The 18,751-nt window shown below is 39.7% G+C and overlaps 1 protein-coding gene across 1 annotated transcript in view; it reads right to left on the bottom strand.

Moving 5' to 3' along the window:
• The window catches only part of MDGA1 (MAM domain containing glycosylphosphatidylinositol anchor 1), an 802,309-nt gene that overhangs the window by 89,372 nt on the left and 694,186 nt on the right, over positions 1-18,751 (bottom strand). The window contains exon 12 of the mRNA XM_053712693.1: positions 136-159. Within this exon, the coding sequence (XP_053568668.1) occupies positions 136-159 (24 nt within the window). The remainder of the gene's footprint in view (positions 1-135; positions 160-18,751) is intronic.

Below are 18,751 nucleotides of genomic sequence, written 5' to 3'. Positions count from 1 at the left end.
AGGAATTTAGCGCAACTGTGAGCTTTCCTGACAAGATCTGGGGACAGATGAGTCCTTATACTAGCCAGGTCAGAGGTCATGCAATGTCCCACAGGGGCACCACAGAATTTAGTGGCAATCGTTAGTTGTACTCACCAGAGGGATTCGGATAGATAATCGCTGTAAGGAAGAAGAAAAAAATAGATTCACTATTTATACATCTCATATTAAGTCAATAAATCACAACAACTTGACTGGAGAAAGAGCAAAATACATATTATGGAAACATTGATAATTCAAATAAAGAGCGTTCTTAAAGGGATAGTGGACCAAACATTTTTTTCTGTAAGTTTGTAAACTTTACATTCTTGCTTTTTCAAATAAAGATACCAAGAGAACAAAGAAAAATTGATAATAGGAGTAAATTAGAAAGTTGTTTAAAATTGCTGCTCTTTCTGAATCACGAAAGAACAAAATTGGGTTCAGTAATGTGAAGAGAATAAAAATACAGATTTGTTTATAAATATTCTATAAAAAATAAGCAATAAATTAAGCAATAAATGTGTTATATGTTATAGATAACTGATAGCTCCAGGATCCTCAAAGTAACAACAGATTTAAATTTGTAAGAACCCATTGCCGGGATTGTTTTCAATTCTAGGTATCCACCTGGCATTTAATCACAAATAGCTGATAATATATTCATTATGGGTCAATAAAAATCCTTTTGAAAAATGTATCTAATGATTTTCATCAAAAAAACCCAATAAAGTCTATTTTTTTTGTAAATCGTTTGGCATCTGCAAACACATACCAAATTACAGTCACATCAGCCTGAAACACTGACCGGAAAACAGTGCCTAACTGGCACAACGTGTTTGTAGCTCTTGCACACCCGCCTTAATGAAAAATAGTCCCTCCTATTGGTTGATTTAAATATGAATTATCCAATACAAATGGTTATTAACCCTAGTATTTATATAGGCTGGGTTACATTTTCAGATACAACCAATAGGATCAATGATAATTTCTACTGGATTATTTGAATTAAACCAGCCAATAGTAATACAATAACTCCTGGAACACCTCTATAGAACCCTGAAAACTCAGGTTAATAGGCAGAACATTATGAGAGTTCAAAAATATATTAGTGTGGCACTATGCTAATTTTATAGGGCCTAACCTGGTGCTACTCCCTTCATAACAAAAACTATTGTCTCGGCAGTAAAAGGAGACAGCAACCTAGATAGCGGCCTAGATTTGGAGTTCGGCGGTAAAAGGGCTGTTAACGCTCCGCGGGCTTTTTTCTGGCCGCACCATAAATTTAACTCTGGTATCGAGAGTTCAAACAAATGCTGCGTTAGGCTCCAAAAAAGGAGCGTAGAGCATTTTTACCGCAAATGCAACTCTCGATACCAGAGTTGCTTACGGACGCGGCCGGCCTCAAAAACGTGCTCGTGCACGATTCTCCCATAGGAAACAATGGGGCTGTTTGAGCTGAAAAAAAACCTAACACCTGCAAAAAAGCAGCGTTCAGCTCCTAACGCAGCCCCATTGTTTCCTATGGGGAAACACTTCCTACGTCTGCACCTAACACCTTAACATGTACCCCGAGTCTAAACACCCCTAACCTTACACTTATTAACCCCTAATCTGCCGCCCCCGCTATCGCTGACCCCTGCATATTTTTTTTAACCCCTAATCTGCCGCTCCGTAAACCGCCGCCACCTACGTTATCCCTATGTACCCCTAATCTGCTGCCCTAACACCGCCGACCCCTATATTATATTTATTAACCCCTAACCTGCCCCCCACAACGTCGCCGACACCTGCCTACACTTATTAACCCCTAATCTGCCGAGCGGACCTGAGCGCTACTATAATAAAGTTATTAACCCCTAATCCGCCTCACTAACCCTATCATAAATAGTATTAACCCCTAATCTGCCCTCCCTAACATCGCCGACACCTACCTTCAATTATTAACCCCTAATCTGCCGAGCGGACCTCACCGCTATTCTAATAAATGTATTAACCCCTAAAGCTAAGTCTAACCCTAACACTAACACCTCCCTAAGTTAAATATAATATTTATTTAACGAAATAAATTAACTCTTATTAAATAACTTATTCCTATTTAAAGCTAAATACTTACCTGTAAAATAAATCCTAATATAGCTACAATATAAATTATAATTATATTATAGCTATTTTAGGATTAATATTTATTTTACAGGCAACTTGGTAAATATTTTAACCAGGTACAATAGCTATTTAATAGTTACCTAGTTAAAATAATAACAAATTTACCTGTAAAATAAATCCTAACCTAAGTTATAATTAAACCTAACACTACCCTATCAATAAAATAATTAAATAAACTACCTACAATTACCTACAATTAACCTAACACTACACTATCAATAAATTAATTAAACACAATTCCTACAAATAACTACAATTAAATAAACTAGCTAAAGTACAAAAAATAAAAAAGAACTAAGTTACAGAAAATAAAAAAATATTTACAAACATAAGAAAAATATTACAACAATTTTAAACTAATTACACCTACTCTAAGCCCCCTAATAAAATAACAAAGCCCCCCAAAATAAAAAATTCCCTACCCTATTCTAAATTAAAAAAGTTACAAGCTCTTTTACCTTACCAGCCCTGAACAGGGCCCTTTGCGGGGCATGCCCCAAGAATTTCAGCTCTTTTGCCTGTAAAAAAAAACATACAATACCCCCCCCCCAACATTACAACCCACCACCCACATACCCCTAATCTAACCCAAACCCCCCTTAAATAAACCTAACACTAAGCCCCTGAAGATCTTCCTACCTTGTCTTCACCATCCAGGTATCACCGATCCGTCCTGGCTCCAAGATCTTCATCCAACCCAAGCGGGGGTTGGCGATCCATAATCCGGTCCAGAAGAGGCTCCAAAGTCTTCCTCCTATCCGGCAAGAAGAGGACATCCGGACCGGCAAACATCTTCTCCAAGCGGCATCTTCGATCTTCTTCCATCCGGAGCGAAGCGGCAGGATCCTGAAGACCTCCAGCGCGGAACATCCATCCGGACCGACGACTGAACGACGAATGACTGTTCCTTTAAGGGACGTCATCCAAGATGGCGTCCCTCGAATTCCGATTGGCTGATAGGATTCTATCAGCCAATCGGAATTAAGGTAGGAATTTTCTGATTGGCTGATGGAATCAGCCAATCAGAATCAAGTTCAATCCGATTGGCTGATCCAATCAGCCAATCAGATTGAGCTCGCATTCTATTGGCTGTTCCGATCAGCCAATAGAATGCGAGCTCAATCTGATTGGCTGATTGGATCAGCCAATCGGATTGAACTTGATTCTGATTGGCTGATTCCATCAGCCAATCAGAAAATTCCTACCTTAATTCCGATTGGCTGATAGAATCCTATCAGCCAATCGGAATTCGAGGGACGCCATCTTGGATGACGTCCCTTAAAGGAACCGTCATTCGTCGGGAGACAACGGAAGAAGAGGATGGATCCGCGTCGCCTGCTTCAAGATGGACCCGCTCCGCACCGGATGGAAGAAGATCGAAGATGCCGCTTGGAGAAGATGTTTGCCGGTCCGGATGTCCTCTTCTTGCCGGATAGGAGGAAGACTTTGGAGCCTCTTCTGGACCGGATTATGGATCGCCAACCCCCGCTTGGGTTGGATGAAGATCTTGGAGCCAGGACGGATCGGTGATACCTGGATGGTGAAGACAAGGTAGGAAGATCTTCAGGGGCTTAGTGTTAGGTTTATTTAAGGGGGGTTTGGGTTAGATTAGGGGTATGTGGGTGGTGGGTTGTAATGTTGGGGGGGGGGTATTGTATGTTTTTTTTTACAGGCAAAAGAGCTGAAATTCTTGGGGCATGCCCCGCAAAGGGCCCTGTTCAGGGCTGGTAAGGTAAAAGAGCTTGTAACTTTTTTAATTTAGAATAGGGTAGGGAATTTTTTATTTTGGGGGGCTTTGTTATTTTATTAGGGGGCTTAGAGTAGGTGTAATTAGTTTAAAATTGTTGTAATATTTTTCTTATGTTTGTAAATATTTTTTTATTTTCTGTAACTTAGTTCTTTTTTATTTTTTGTACTTTAGCTAGTTTATTTAATTGTAGTTATTTGTAGGAATTGTGTTTAATTAATTTATTGATAGTGTAGTGTTAGGTTAATTGTAGGTAATTGTAGGTAGTTTATTTAATTATTTTATTGATAGGGTAGTGTTAGGTTTAATTATAACTTAGGTTAGGATTTATTTTACAGGTAAATTTGTTATTATTTTAACTAGGTAACTATTAAATAGCTATTGTACCTGGTTAAAATAATTACCAAGTTGCCTGTAAAATAAATATTAATCCTAAAATAGCTATAATATAATTATAATTTATATTGTAGCTATATTAGGATGTATTTTACAGGTAAGTATTTAGCTTTAAATAGGAATAATTTATTTAATAAGAGTTAATTTATTTCGTTAGATAAAAATTATATTTAACTTAGGGGGGTGTTAGTGTTAGGGTTAGACTTAGCTTTAGGGGTTAATACATTTATTAGAATAGCGGTGAGCTCCGGTCGGCAGATTAGGGGTTAATAATTGAAGGTAGGTGTCGGCGATGTTAGGGAGGGCAGATTAGGGGTTAATACTATTTATGATAGGGTTAGTGAGGCGGGTTAGGGGTTAATACATTTATTATAGTAGCGCTCAGGTCCGCTCGGCAGATTAGGGGTTAATAAGTGTAGGCAGGTGTCGGCGACGTTGAGGGGGGCAGATTAGGGGTTAATAAATATAATATAGGGGTCGGCGATGTTAGGGCAGCAGATTAGGGGTACATAGGGATAATGTAGGTGGCGGCGCTTTGCGGTCGGAAGATTAGGGGTTAATTATTTTAAGTAGCTGGCGGCGACGTTGTGGGGGGCAAGTTAGGGGTTAATAAATGTAATACAGGGGTCGGCGGGGTTAGGGGCAGCAGATTAAATTTTAATCGAGTGGCGGCGGTGTGGGGGGACCTCGGTTTAGGGGTACATAGGTAGTTTATGGGTGTTAGTGTACTTTAGGGTACAGTAGTTAAGAGCTTTATAAACCGGCGTTAGCCAGAAAGCTCTTAACTCCTGCTATTTTCAGGCGGCTGGAGTTTTGTCGTTAGAGCTCTAACGCTCACTTCAGAAACGACTCTAAATACCAGCGTTAGAAAGATCCCATTGAAAATATAGGCTACGCAAATGGCGTAGGGGGATCTGCGGTATGGAAAAGTCGCGGCTGAAAAGTGAGTGTTAGACCCTTTAATCACTGACTCCAAATACCAGCGGGCGGCCAAAACCAGCGTTAGGAGCCTCTAACGCTGGTTTTGACGGCTACCTCCGAACTCCAAATCTAGGCCAGCATTTCTTATAAATTGTAAAGCACAGTTGAAGATGTAGATGCTAATCTTATATGAAAATGTATGATGTCGCTTTCAGCATCCTGGAGAGAATCAAATTTGAAGCTTCTACTTATGACATACACCTTAGATGGGCTATAAATGGCACAATGTAAAGTGTAATAAATTGTCAGTTACAGGGGCCAGACTTATTGCATATGCTCTGGGAATGTCCCAAGATAAAACAGTTTTGGTTTAAACTTGACAACTGGGCTAAAAATGCAATGAACAAATCAGATTTCAAATTCTCCTTACGACAGATTATATTCTTACTTCTTAAACCCAGGAGAGAATACATTTATATACGCTATAATATTTTCTGTAAGAAGTTTAATTTTTCATAAGTGGAAAGTAAAGCAGGAGCCAAAAAATTCAGAAGTAATAGAATTTACTAAAACCAATCAGCTAGATTACGAGTTGTGCGTTAAGGTAAAAAAGAAGCGTTAAGAGGTCCTAACACTGCTTTTTTACGCCCACTGGTATTACGAGTCTTGCAGGTTTAAGGGCACCGCACACGTCTTTGGCCTTACCGTAAAACAACTTACGTTAACTTCATAAAGTCTTTTTCTATGGGACTTCCATAGCGCTGATATTACGAGTCTGTCCTGGGAGGCCAAAAAGTGAGCGGTACACCCTGTAACTCCAAGATCCCTAACACATTTAAAAGTCAGGAGTTAAGAGTTTTATGGTACAACACCGTAACATAAAACTCATAACTAAAGTGCTACAAAGTACACCCATAAACTACCTATTAACCCCTAAACCGAGGCCCTCCCGCATCGCAAACACTGTAATAACATTTTTAACCCCTAATGTGCCGCTCCGGACATCGCCACAACTATAATAAACATATTAACCCCTAAACCGCCGCACTCCTTGCAAACACTAGTTAAATATTATTAACCCCTAATCTGCCGTCCCTAACATCGCCGCCACCTACCTACATTTATGAACCCCTAATCTGCCGCCCCCAACGTAGGCGCCACTATATTAAATGTATTAACCCCTAAACCTAAGTCTAACCCTAACCCTAACACCCCCTAACTTAAATATAATTACAATAAATCTAAATAAAAATGAATATTACTACCTAAATTATTCCTATTTAAAACTAAATACTTACCTATAAAATAAACCCTAAGCTAGCTACAATATAACTAATAGTTACATTGTAGCTAACTTAGGGTTTATTTTTATTTTACAGGCAAGTTTGTCTTTATTTTAACTAGGTACAATAGTTATTAAATAGTTATTGACTATTCAATAACTACCTAGCTAAAATAAAAACAAAAGTACCTGTAAAATAAAACCTAACCTAAGTTACAATAACACCTAACACTACACTATAATTAAATAAATTAACTAAATTAACAACAATTAAATAAATTAAATTAGCTAAAGTACAAAAAAACCCCCACTAAATTACAGAAAATAATAAACAAATTACAAGATATTTAAACTAATTACACCTAATCTAATAGCCCTATAAAAAACAAAAACAAAAAAAACAGCCTAAAATGGCCTTTTGCGGGGCATTGCCCCAAAGTAATCAGCTCTTTTACCTGTAAAAAAAATTACAAACAACCCCCCAACAGTAAAACCCACCACCCACACAACCAACCCCCCAAATAAAATACTAACTAAAAAAACCTAAGCTCCCCATTGCCCTGAAAAGGGCATTTGGATGGGCATTGCCCTTAAAAGGGCAGTTAGCTCTTTTGCGGCCCAAACCCTAATCTAAAAAATAAAACCCACCCAATACACCCTTAATAAAACCTAACACTAACACCCTGAAGATCGACTTACAGTTCTGAAGACCGGACATCCATCCTCAAAGAAGCGGCAGAAGTCTTCATACAACCAGGCCTAAGTCCTCCACGAACCCGTGAGAAGTCTTCATCCAAGCCGGGCGAAGTGGTTCTCCAGACGGGCAGAAGTCTTCATCCAGACGGCATCTTCTATCTTCATCCATCCGACGCGGAGCGGGTCCATCTTCAAGACATCCGACATGGAGTATCCTCTTCAAACGAAGTCTTCTTACTGAATGATGGTTCCTTTAAGTGACGTCATCCAAGATGGCGTCCCTTAGATTCTGATTGGCTGATAAAATTCTAGCAGCCAATCGGAATTAAGGTAGAATTTCAATCCTACTGGTTGATCCAATCAGCCAATAGGATTGAGCTTGCATTCTATTGGCCGTTGATTCCTATGGGGAAATCGTGCACGAGCATGTATGACCAGCTCACCTCTGACTTAAGCAGCGCTGGTATTGGAGTGCGGTAAGGAGCAAAATTTTGCTCAACGCTCACTTCTTGCCTTTTAACGCCAGGTTTGTAAAAGCCTGTAAGACCAGCGCTGTAGGTAAGTGAGCGGTGAGAGAAAACTGCTCGTTAGTACCACATAGCCTCTAACGCAAAACTCGTAATTAGGGCCAAATGTATTATTGACCAGAAAGATACAGAGATAAATACAGAATTGCAAATTCATTTATTTTTTGGGAAATAGTCTATTTTCCTTAGAGCCTTGACAAAAGAGGGACAAAATATTATTATACTTCCTTTCAAAAATTCAGATTTAGTGCTCCTTGGGACCTGGTAGACCTTGGAGAGATGGAGATGCCAGTATTGAAGGGAGAGAATAGGAGTCTTTCCTTACTTCCCTCCCCCGAACCCACTCCCCCCTTCCCTTTTTTTTTTTTTTCTCCCTGTCGCTTGTGATGAACCAAGTTTTTGTATATATTTGTAAGATATTTTGTTTGATGTAAATATATACAGGCAGATTGTACAAAACTAATATTTTTATATGAGTAAATACGGGCGCAAAAAAGGCTTACATACAGCCTTCTACAGGATATCATTTGAAATGATTGTTATTACTAGAATGTTTCTGTATTTTTTTCTCTTTTTCCCCTTGCTCCTTCGTTTGTTTTCTGTACCCTGCCTGCTACAAAAATAAACAATTTTAAAAAACAAAAAAAAATAAACCCCCATAGGGTGCATATTTGAGTGTTTGTGAGTGCACAGTGTACAGCTCATCTTAGTAAAAAGGTTAAAATATTACCTTTAATAAGTTATCTTAAAATAAACAATATAAAGCAGGATACAATAAGGAATATTTACAAAACAAAACATATATATCTATTTGACACACAGTGGAGCCTGCAAACAAAAATCATTGGTAGCACTGCACCCAGTATTCCTGGCCAATAGCTGGATATGTCGGCATTAGGTGGGGGAGCTGCAGCCTCCAAAAATATAATTTATGCTTACCAGATAAATTCCATTCCTTCCGGATAGGGAGAGTCCACGGCTTCATTCCATACTGTTGGGAAATACAACACCTGGCCACCACGAGGAGGCAAAGACACCCCAGCCAAAGGTTTAAATATCCCTCCTACTTCCCCTATCCCCCAGTCATTCTGCCGAGGGAACAAGGAAAAGTAGGAGAAACATCAAGGCGCCAGAAGAAATAATATAAAAAAGTAGCCGCCCATCAAAAAATAAATTACAGGCGGGGTTGTGGACTCTCCCTAACAGGAAAGAAAGGAATGTATCTGGTAAGCATACATTTCATTTCATAAGGCAGGGAGAGTCCACAACTTCATTCCTTGCTGTTGGGAAAACTATACCCAAGCTCCAGAGGACACTAAATGAATAATGGGAGGGAACCAAAAAAAAGAGGTGGACCCTATTCTGAGGGCACCACAGCCTGCAAAACTCTTCTCCTGAAAGCTGTTTCAGCCGAAGCAAACACATCAAACTTGTAAAATTTAGAAAAAGTATGCAAGGAGGACCAGGTAGCCACCTTACAAATCTGATCCATAGAGGCTTCATTCTTAAAAGCCCAGGAGGAAGCCACTGCTCTAGTGGAATGAGCCGTTATCCTCTTAGGAGGCTGTTGCCCCTAAGCGGATGACACTTCTCAACCAGAAAGATAGGGAAGTCATAGTAACCTTCTGCCCCTTACGCTTCCCCTTATAGATGACAAACAAAGATGAAGATTGTCTGAATTTCTTAGTAGCCTGAAGATAGAACTTCAAGGCACGAACCACATTCAGATTGTGAAGCAAATGTTCCTTTGCTGAAGAAGGATTAGGACACAAGGAAGGAACAACAATTTCTTGATTAATGTTACGATCCGACACCACCTTAGGGAGGAACCTTAATTTAGTACATAAAACACCAATACAAGTAAGTCCTCCACACTTTATGGTAGATATGATGAGTAACTGGCTTACGAACTTGAACCAGAGAGTCGATAACACTCTCAGAGAACCCTTTCTTGGCTAAGACTAAGTGTTCAACCTCCACGCAGTTAGCCTCATAGAATCTAGATTTTGATGACCGAAGAGACCCTGTATCAGCTAAATCTCTGCGACAAGGTAACCTCCACTGAGGAGATGAGGACATCCCCACCAGATCTGCAAATCACATCCTTGTCGGCCATGAAGGAGCAATCAGAATCACTTATGCTCACTCCTGCTTGATGCGAGCCACCACATGAGGGAGAAGCGGTAATGGAGAAAAAATATATATGAGTCTGAACCTCCATGGTACTGATAGGGCATCTTTCAATTCCACCTGAGGGTCCCTCGACCTCGACCCGTACCTGGGTAGCTTGGTATTGAGGCGGGATGCCATGAGATCTATCTCCAGCATCCCCTGCTCTCTGCATATACCTGCAAACACCTCATGGTGGAGGGACCATTCCCCTGGGTGAAAGGATTGCCTGCTAAAGAAGTCCGCTTCCATGTTGTCCACACATGGAATGTGGATTGCTGACAGCGTACATCTTTGAGTCTCTGCCCACTCTAGTATCTGAGATACTTCTCTCATCATCAAATAACTTCTCGTTCTCTCCTGATGGCTCATGTAGGCAACCAAGGTTATATTGTCTGATTGGAATCTGATAAACTGGGATGAACCCAGAAGGGGCCAAGCCTTCAAGGCATTGAAGATTGCCTGGAGTTCCAAAATATTGATCGGAAGGGAGGACTACTCCTGAGTCCACAGACCTTGTGCCTTCTTGGCACCCCAAACGGCTCCCCAGCCAGAAAGGCTTGCGTCCGTAGTCACAATCTCCCAGGACGGTCTCAGGAAGCACGTGCCTTGGGACAGATGATCTGGACAGAGCCACCAAGAGAGCGAGTCTCTCGAAAGGTTGCTCAGCACGATCTGTTGAGACAGATCTGAATGGTCGCTATTCGCTTGTCTCAGCATGCATAGTTTTAAGGGTCTGAAATGGAATCTGGCAAAAGGAATGATGTCCATACAGGACACCATGAGTCCAATCACCTCCATACACTTAGCCACTAAGGTTCTCAAGGAGGCCTGGAGGGCAAGACATGCAGAAGTTAGTTTGCAACGTCTCTGATCTATGAGGAATATTCTCATGGATATGGAGTTTTCAATGGAAAATTCAAGAACAAGGGGTCATGATCTCAAGCTGAAGTGTAGTAGATCCAGGAGTAATTTGAGGTACTTCTTTACAGAAAGAGTGATTGATTTATGGAATAAACTTCCTCAAGAGGTAGTAGTGACAAACACTGTGGGGGACTTTAAAAATGCATGGGACGAACATAAGGCTATCCTACAAACTAGATAAGTTTATACTGTTAGGTAATATCAGGCAGACTTGCTGGGCCTATGGCTCTTATCTGCCATCATTATCTATGTTTCTATGTTTATAATAATGTCCCCAGGAAATTCACCCTTGTACTTAGAGTAAGAGAACTCTTTTCCAAGTTTATCTTCCATCCATGTGATAAGAAAATTGAGAAGGGACTCCGAATGTTATTCCGCTAGACGAAAAGATGGTGCCTGCACCAAGATATCGTCCAGGTAAGGTGCTACTGCAATATTTTGTGTTCTGGCAAAGGCTAGAAGAGCCCCCAGAACCTTTGAAAATATAATTGGAGCAGTAGCTAGGCCAAATGGAAGAGCTATGAACTGTAAGTGTTGGTCCAGAAAGGCAAACCTCAGGAACTGAAAATGTTCCCTGTGTATCGAGGCGTGAAGTTATGTATCCTTCATGTCTATTGTGGTCATACACTGTCCTTCCTGAACCAGAGGAAGGATTAGCCATATTGTCTCCATCTTGAAAGAGGGAACACTCAGAAACTTGTTTAGGCACTTTAGGTCCAGAATTGGATGAAAAGTTCCCTACTTCTTTGAAACCATGAAAAGGTTTGAATAAAACCCCAAACCTCGTTCTGCAGTAGGTACCAGGACAATTACTCCTAGAGAGGAGAGATCCCGTATGCAACCTAAGACCTAAGTCCTCTTTAATGGTCTTGTAGACAGACTGGAGAGTAGGAATCTGCCCCTGGGCAGATGAGACTTGAATCCTATCCTGTATCCTTGAGATACAACCTCCAGGACCCAAGGATCCTGTACATCTTGGAACCAAGCGTCTGAAAAAATAGACAGTCTGCCCCCTACTCAATCTGATCCCGTATCGAGGGCTGCCCCTTCATGTCGATTGGTTCTCGGCGGGCTTCTTAGTCTGTTTGGACTTATTCCAGGACTGAGCCGGCTTCAGAGTGCTCTTGGGCTGCTTGGACTTGGATGAGGATTGCTGTCGTTGTGATTTGTCAGAACGAAGAGGAACAAAAAGTAGACAATTGCTGTCCCTTAGGCCTTTTTTTCTTATCCTGCAGTAGGATGGCACCTTTCCCTCCGGTAACAGTAGAAATAGTGGGGTCCAACCCTGGATCAAATAAAATCTTCCCCTTGAAAGGAAGAGAAAGAAGTCTGGATTCAGAAAACATATCTGCAGACCAAGACTTCAACCAGAGAGCCTGGTGGGCTAGGACCACAAAGCCAGAAGCCTTTGCATTTATGCAAATAATTGGCATATTCGCTTCACAGATGAAGGAGTTAACAATTCTCAAAGCCTTAATTCTCTCCTGAATATCCTTGAGGGGAGTCTCCACCTCAATGAGCTCCAACAGAGTGTCGCACCAATAAGTAGCTGCTCCAGCTACCACGGCTACAGCTGCCGCCGGTTGAAATAAAAACCCTGTATATTGAAACATTTTCCTCAGATAGGTTTCCATTTTCTTATCCACAGGCTCTCTAAAAGAAGAACTATCCTCCAGAGGGATAGTAGTACTCTTTGCCAGTGTAGAAATAGCGCCATCCACCTTAGGGATGGAGCCCCACAAATCTAATTGAGAGTCAGGGATTAGGAATATTTTTTTTTAAAGTAGACAAGGGGGGGGGGGAGAAGTTCCTATACTTTCCCATTCATTACTAATAATGTTCACATCTTAACTGGCAGGAAAAGTCAAGTCAGAGGGACCCTCCTGTCTTCATAAACCCTGTCTAATTTAAGGATCTTAGGTTCCTCAGGGAGTGTAGCCTTTGAAATCTCTAGCGTAGACAGAACCTCCTTTAATAAAAAACGCAAATGCTCAATTTTAAATCTAAAAAGGGTTCCTCCACTGAAGGAGGTTTAGAAACTGAACTCTCTGACGCTTCTGACTAAGCTTAAGTATCTGGGGGTTTAGTGAGATCTTTGAGTGGGGATCTTATTTTTGTAGTGGGGGATTCTAAAGGCAAGAAAGTCTAGAGGTAAACAGGCTGATAGCAGTTGGTCTGGCAGTTAGTGGTTTAATAGCAGAGTGGGGGAGTAGATAGAGGTTAATGGTGGTAGGGGGTTATTGCAGTGGGGGGTTTGACAGTTTAGAATCTTATGTGTGTGTGGGGTCACATACTGGATTTACTTGCACAGAGATTGTACACTGAACTAACTGCTTTATTAGAGCAAGTACAACATATAGCACCCACAAAACAATCAAATCTAATATGTGACAAAAGTACAAAAGGTAAAGATTATGCATTTAACAGAAGCCATTATGACTGTTTCATCTTCTCATTATAGTGAGCTATGTAAAATGACATGTTTTAATACATTTGAAAATGTCATATTTTGCTTTACAGCACACTTTTAATATTTCTTTGTATGAGAGACCTGAGCACTCATACAGCTGATATATCGCAATGTGCTGTAAGTTCTGTTTAAGTCAAATGGACAGTCTGGTCAAAATTAAACGTTCATGATTCAGACAGGGCATGTAATTATAAACAACTTTCCAATTTACTTTTATCATCAAATTTTATTTGTTCTCTTGGTATTCATTGTTCAAAGCTACACCTAGGTAGGTTCATATGCTAATTTCTAAGCACTTGAAGGCCACCTCTTTTCTCAGGGCATTTTAACAGTTTTCCACAGCTAGAGGATGTTAGTTCATGTGTGCCTTACAGATAAAATTGTGCTCACGCATGTGGAGTTACCTAGGAGTAAGCACTGATTGGCTAAAATGCAAGTCTGTCAATAGAACTAAAATAAGGAGGCAGTCTGCAGAGGCTTAGATATAAGGTTGTGACAGAGGTAAAAGTATTACTATAACCGTGCTGGTTATGCAAAAGTAGAGAATGGGTAATAAAGGGATTATCTATCTTTTTAAACAATAAAAATTGTGAAGCAGACTGTCCCTTTAATATTGCTAGCTCTGAGATAAACAATGTTTTCTTGCATGCTACAAAATAAATTCTATGTAGTGTTCTTTAAATCATCACAAACTGACATCAGGATCAAGCCACATTCAAAATGAAAGTAAAAACTAGTTTACATTAAAAAAAGGAATTATTAATTATAGTTTTATGATATAATATTGCAGTCCGGGTACACATTGTGCCATGTATTTGTTCTTAAATAAATGAATTCTTGAGATAAACTTAATTGATTAATATAGACCTAGATTACGAGTTTTGCGCTAAAAAGGGTGCGAAATTAACGCCAAAAATGTTGAGTTATTTCACACTCCATAGCGCTGCCATTACGAGTTACTGAAAAGCCTTGTGCGTTCGATATGGTGGCGTTAAGATCCATACCGCACAAAATCCAAGGGCTGATTTGACGTGCTCGTGCACACTTTCCCCCATAGACATCAATGGGGTGAGAGTGTTAGAAAAAAACACACCTGAAGTGCGGAATGAAAAATCTCCGTAATTCAACCTTATTGATATCTATGGGGAAAAAAAAGTTACATTTAAACCTAACACCCTAACATAAATCCCAAATCTAAACACCCCTAATCTGCCGCCCGACATCGCCGACACTAATAAAAGTTATTAATCTCTATTCACCGTTCCCCGACATCGCCAACACTATAATAAAGTTATTAACCCCTATTCTGCCGGTCCCTGACATCGCCGACACTATAATAAAGTTATTAACCCTATTCTGCCGGTCCCTGACATCGCCGACACTATAATAAAATTATTAACCCCTATTCCGCCACTCCCCGACATCGCAGACACTAATAAAAGCTATTAACCCCTAATCCGCCGCTCCCCAAGATCGACGCCACTATAATAAAGTTATTAAAAGGGCATTGCCCTAAGTTAAACAGCTCTTTTACCTGTAAAAAATACAAAGTCCCCCCTAACAGTAAAACCCACCACCCAACCAACCCCCAAAATAAAAAACCTAACTCTAAAAAAAACCCTAAGCTACCTATTTCCCCTAAAGGGACATTTGTATGGGCATTGCCCTCTAAAGGGCATTCAGCACTTTTTCACTACCCTTAAAAGGGCATTCAGTACTTTTACAAAAGCCCAAAGCCCTAATCTAAACAAAAAACCCACCCAAAAAAATGAAGAAGAAAAAAAAAATAACACTAACCCCAGAATATCTACTCACACAGTTCTTACTGTTGGGGGGGACTTTGTATTTTTTTTACAGGTAAAATAGCTGTTTAGCTTAGGGCAATGCCCTACAAAAGGCCCTTTTCAGGGCTATTGGTAGTTGTAGGCTAGGGGGTGTTTTTATTTTGAGGGGGCTTTTTTATTTTTATAGAGCTATTAGATTAGGTGTAATTGTTTTTATTTTTGATAATGTTGTTTATTATTTTTGTAAGCTTAATGTTTTTTAATTTTTTTTCGTAGTGTTAGGTTTTGTTAAATTTGTAATTTAGATTTTTTTAAATGGTAGTTTTTTAATTTTTTTTTAGAATAGTGATGTTAGGTTAATTTATAGTTTAATCTTAGGTTTATTTTTATTTCACAGGTAAGTTTTTATTTATTTTAAGATAGCTATATTGTAAGTTTAATTTAAAGTTAGGGGGTGTTAGGTTTAGGGGTTAATATTTTAATTTAGTGTTTTGCGATGTGGGGGGCTGGTGTTTTAGGGGTTAATAGGTTTATTTAGTGACGGCGATGTGGGAGGCCGGAGGTTTAGGGGTTAATAACTTTATTATAGTAGCGGCGATGTTGCAGGCCGGAGGTTTAGGGGTTAATAACTTTATTATAGATTAGGGGCTTATAGGTTTATTTAATAGTCGCAATGTGGGTGGGCAGCAGATTAGGGGTTAATACGTTTTAAATAGTGTTTGCGATGCAGGAGGGCATGCAGATTAGTGTACTTTTTAACAGTTTAGTTATGAGTTTTGTGAAACATTTTTGTGTCACAAAATCCATAACTACTGCTCTCAGATGGCAGTATGGATCATGCCGGTATAGGCTGCAACGCAAGCTTTTTAGCCGGACCGCACAACCTGTAATACCGGCGCTATGAAAATGCCACACAAAAACGTCATTTTTTTGGAGTGCAGAATGGATGTTGCGTTACAGGCTAAAATGCTTGCATTACAGCTATACCATTATGACTCATAATATGCGTTCCTGGCCATTTTTTCAGCGTTAAAAACTGTACCGCAACACTTGTAATCTAGCTGTCAGATAGCCACCAAAGGATTATAATGAGCACAAAAAGAACAAATAAGGTTATGCATTAAATATGAAGTTATGTAGTGACATTGATGTATTATTTACATAGATTATTTACCTATGACAGTGACTTTAACCCTTTCCTATGAATTATACTGTAGCCTTCTCTTCCTGCTAAGGAGAGGTTAGGGAATGTTATTGATTGCTACATTTAAAAAGTCCCATGACAAATGAGACCTGTAGTATAAATTGATGAGTAACCGCACGTGCCACATGCTCAATCTGTAAATTTGAAACCCTTCACTAAGTGAAAACTTGTGTCTGATTCTGAGAAGGCTTTGAACAATTTCACACAAGAAAACCTTGGTGCAGAACTTCAAAATCATCTGTAACATTGGTCCTGTACAGAAATTCTCACAACTATCAAAATACCATAAACAAAATGTCACTATGGCAAGAATGTAGCTACAGTAATGTTGACAAAATCAGAATGTTGCAGGGGATATTGCATCATTTGCAAACTACCATTAACCTTTTGGATGCCACATACATATGCAATGTGTTGCACCTCCTTTCTGGCATCCAATAGGCTTAACCTAACTCTATCCATCTACATTCCACACCTTAATCTAGTCCCTAACCCTAAACCCAACAGTTTTCCCTAACTTGCCCCAAGATGAAAAGTGTCCCTAACCTTACAATTGTCCCTAATTTTAGATCAGAAGTGTCCCTAGCTTTACCTTAAATCATAATTGTTATTGATTTTGTCAAAGATTAGATTTGTCCCTAACCTTACTCAAGATCAGTTTTCCCTAACTTTACTCAAGATCAGAATTTTCCATAACTTTACTCAAGATCAGAATTGTCCAAAACCTTACCTGAGACTAGGATTGTCCCTAACCTTACTCAATATCAGCATTGTCCCTAACCTTAAACGAGATCAGAATTGTCCCTAACCTTACCTGAAATCAGAACTGTTTCTAACCTTACCTGAGATCAGAATTGTCAATAACCTTACCTGATATCAGAATTGTCCCTAACCTTACCTGAGATCAGAATTGTCTCAAACCTTACTCAAGATCAGAATTGTCCATAACCTCACTCAAGATCAGAACTGTCCCTAACCGTACCTGAGATCAGAATTGTCCCTAACCTTACCTAAGATCAGAATTGTCCCTTACCTTACCTGAGATAAAAATTGTCTCAAACCTTACTCAAGATTAGAATTGTCCATAACCTCACTCAAGATCAGAATTTTCCCTAGTTTTATCTGAGATCAGGATTTTCCCTAACTTTACCTGAGATCATAATTGTTCCTAACGATACCTGAGATCTGAATTGTCACTAACCTTACCCAAGAACAGAATTGTCCCTAACCTTACCTGAGATCAGAATTGTCCCTAACCTTACCCAAGAACAGAATTGTCCCTAACCTTATTCAAGATCAGAATTGTCCCTAACCTTACCTGAGAACAGAATTGTCCCTAACCGTACTCAAGATCATAATTGTCCCTAACCTTACCTAAGATCAGAATTGTCCCTAACCTTACCTGACATCAAAGTTTCCCTTACCTTTACCCAAGAACATAATTGTCCCTAACCTTACCTGAGAACAGAATTGTCCCTAACTGTGCTCAAGATCGTAATTGTCCCTAACCTTACCTAAGATCAGGATTGTCCCTAACCTTACCTGACATCAAAGTTTCCCTTAACCTTACCCAAGAACAGAATTGTCCCTAACCTTACCTGAGATCAGAATTGTCCCTAACCTTACCTGAGATCAAAATTGTCTCTAACCTTACCTGAGATCAGAATTGTCTCTAACTTTACCCAAGATCAGAATTGTCCCTAACCTTACCCAAGATCAGAATTGTCCCTAACCTTACTCAAGATCAGAATTTTCACTAACCTTACCTGAGATCAGAATTGTCCCTAACCTTACTCAAGATCAGAATTGTCCCTAACCTTACCCAAGAACGGAATTGTCCATAACCTTACTCAAGATCGTAATTGTCCCTAACCTTAACAAAGATAAGAATTGTCTCTAACTTTACCAGAGATCAGAATTATTTCTAACCTTACTCAAGATCAGAATTGTCCCTAATCTTACTGAATATCTGAATTCTCTGTAACTTTTCCCAAGATCAAAATTGTCCCTAACTTAACCTGAGATCAGAATTGTCCCTAACTTTACCGAAGATCAGAATTGTCCCTAGCTTTATCTGAAATCAGAATTATCCCTAACTTTACATGAGATCAGAATGGTCCCTAACAATACCTGAGATCTGAATTGTCCCTAACCTTACCTGAGATCAGAATTGTCCCTATCCTTACCTAAGATCAGAATTGTCCCTAACCTTACCTGAGATCAGAACTGTCCCTAACCTTACTCAAGATCAGAATTGCCCCTAACCTTACTCAAGATCAGAATTGTCCCTAGTTTTATCTGAGATGTATGTATGTATGTATGTATTGGGTACTTGTAAAGCGCGGCTAATCACCCGTAAGGGTCTCAAGGTGCTGCTAATTTTATCAACCTCGAAAGGATGAAAGGCTGAGTGGACCTCACCGGGAATCGAACCTGCAACCCTTGGG

This window comes from Bombina bombina, chromosome 4 (assembly GCF_027579735.1).
Source record: "Bombina bombina isolate aBomBom1 chromosome 4, aBomBom1.pri, whole genome shotgun sequence".
NCBI classification, from domain to species: domain Eukaryota; kingdom Metazoa; phylum Chordata; class Amphibia; order Anura; family Bombinatoridae; genus Bombina; species Bombina bombina.
The sequence above is the reverse complement of the archived record's forward strand: the minus strand, read 5'-3'. Positions and strand labels throughout refer to the sequence as shown.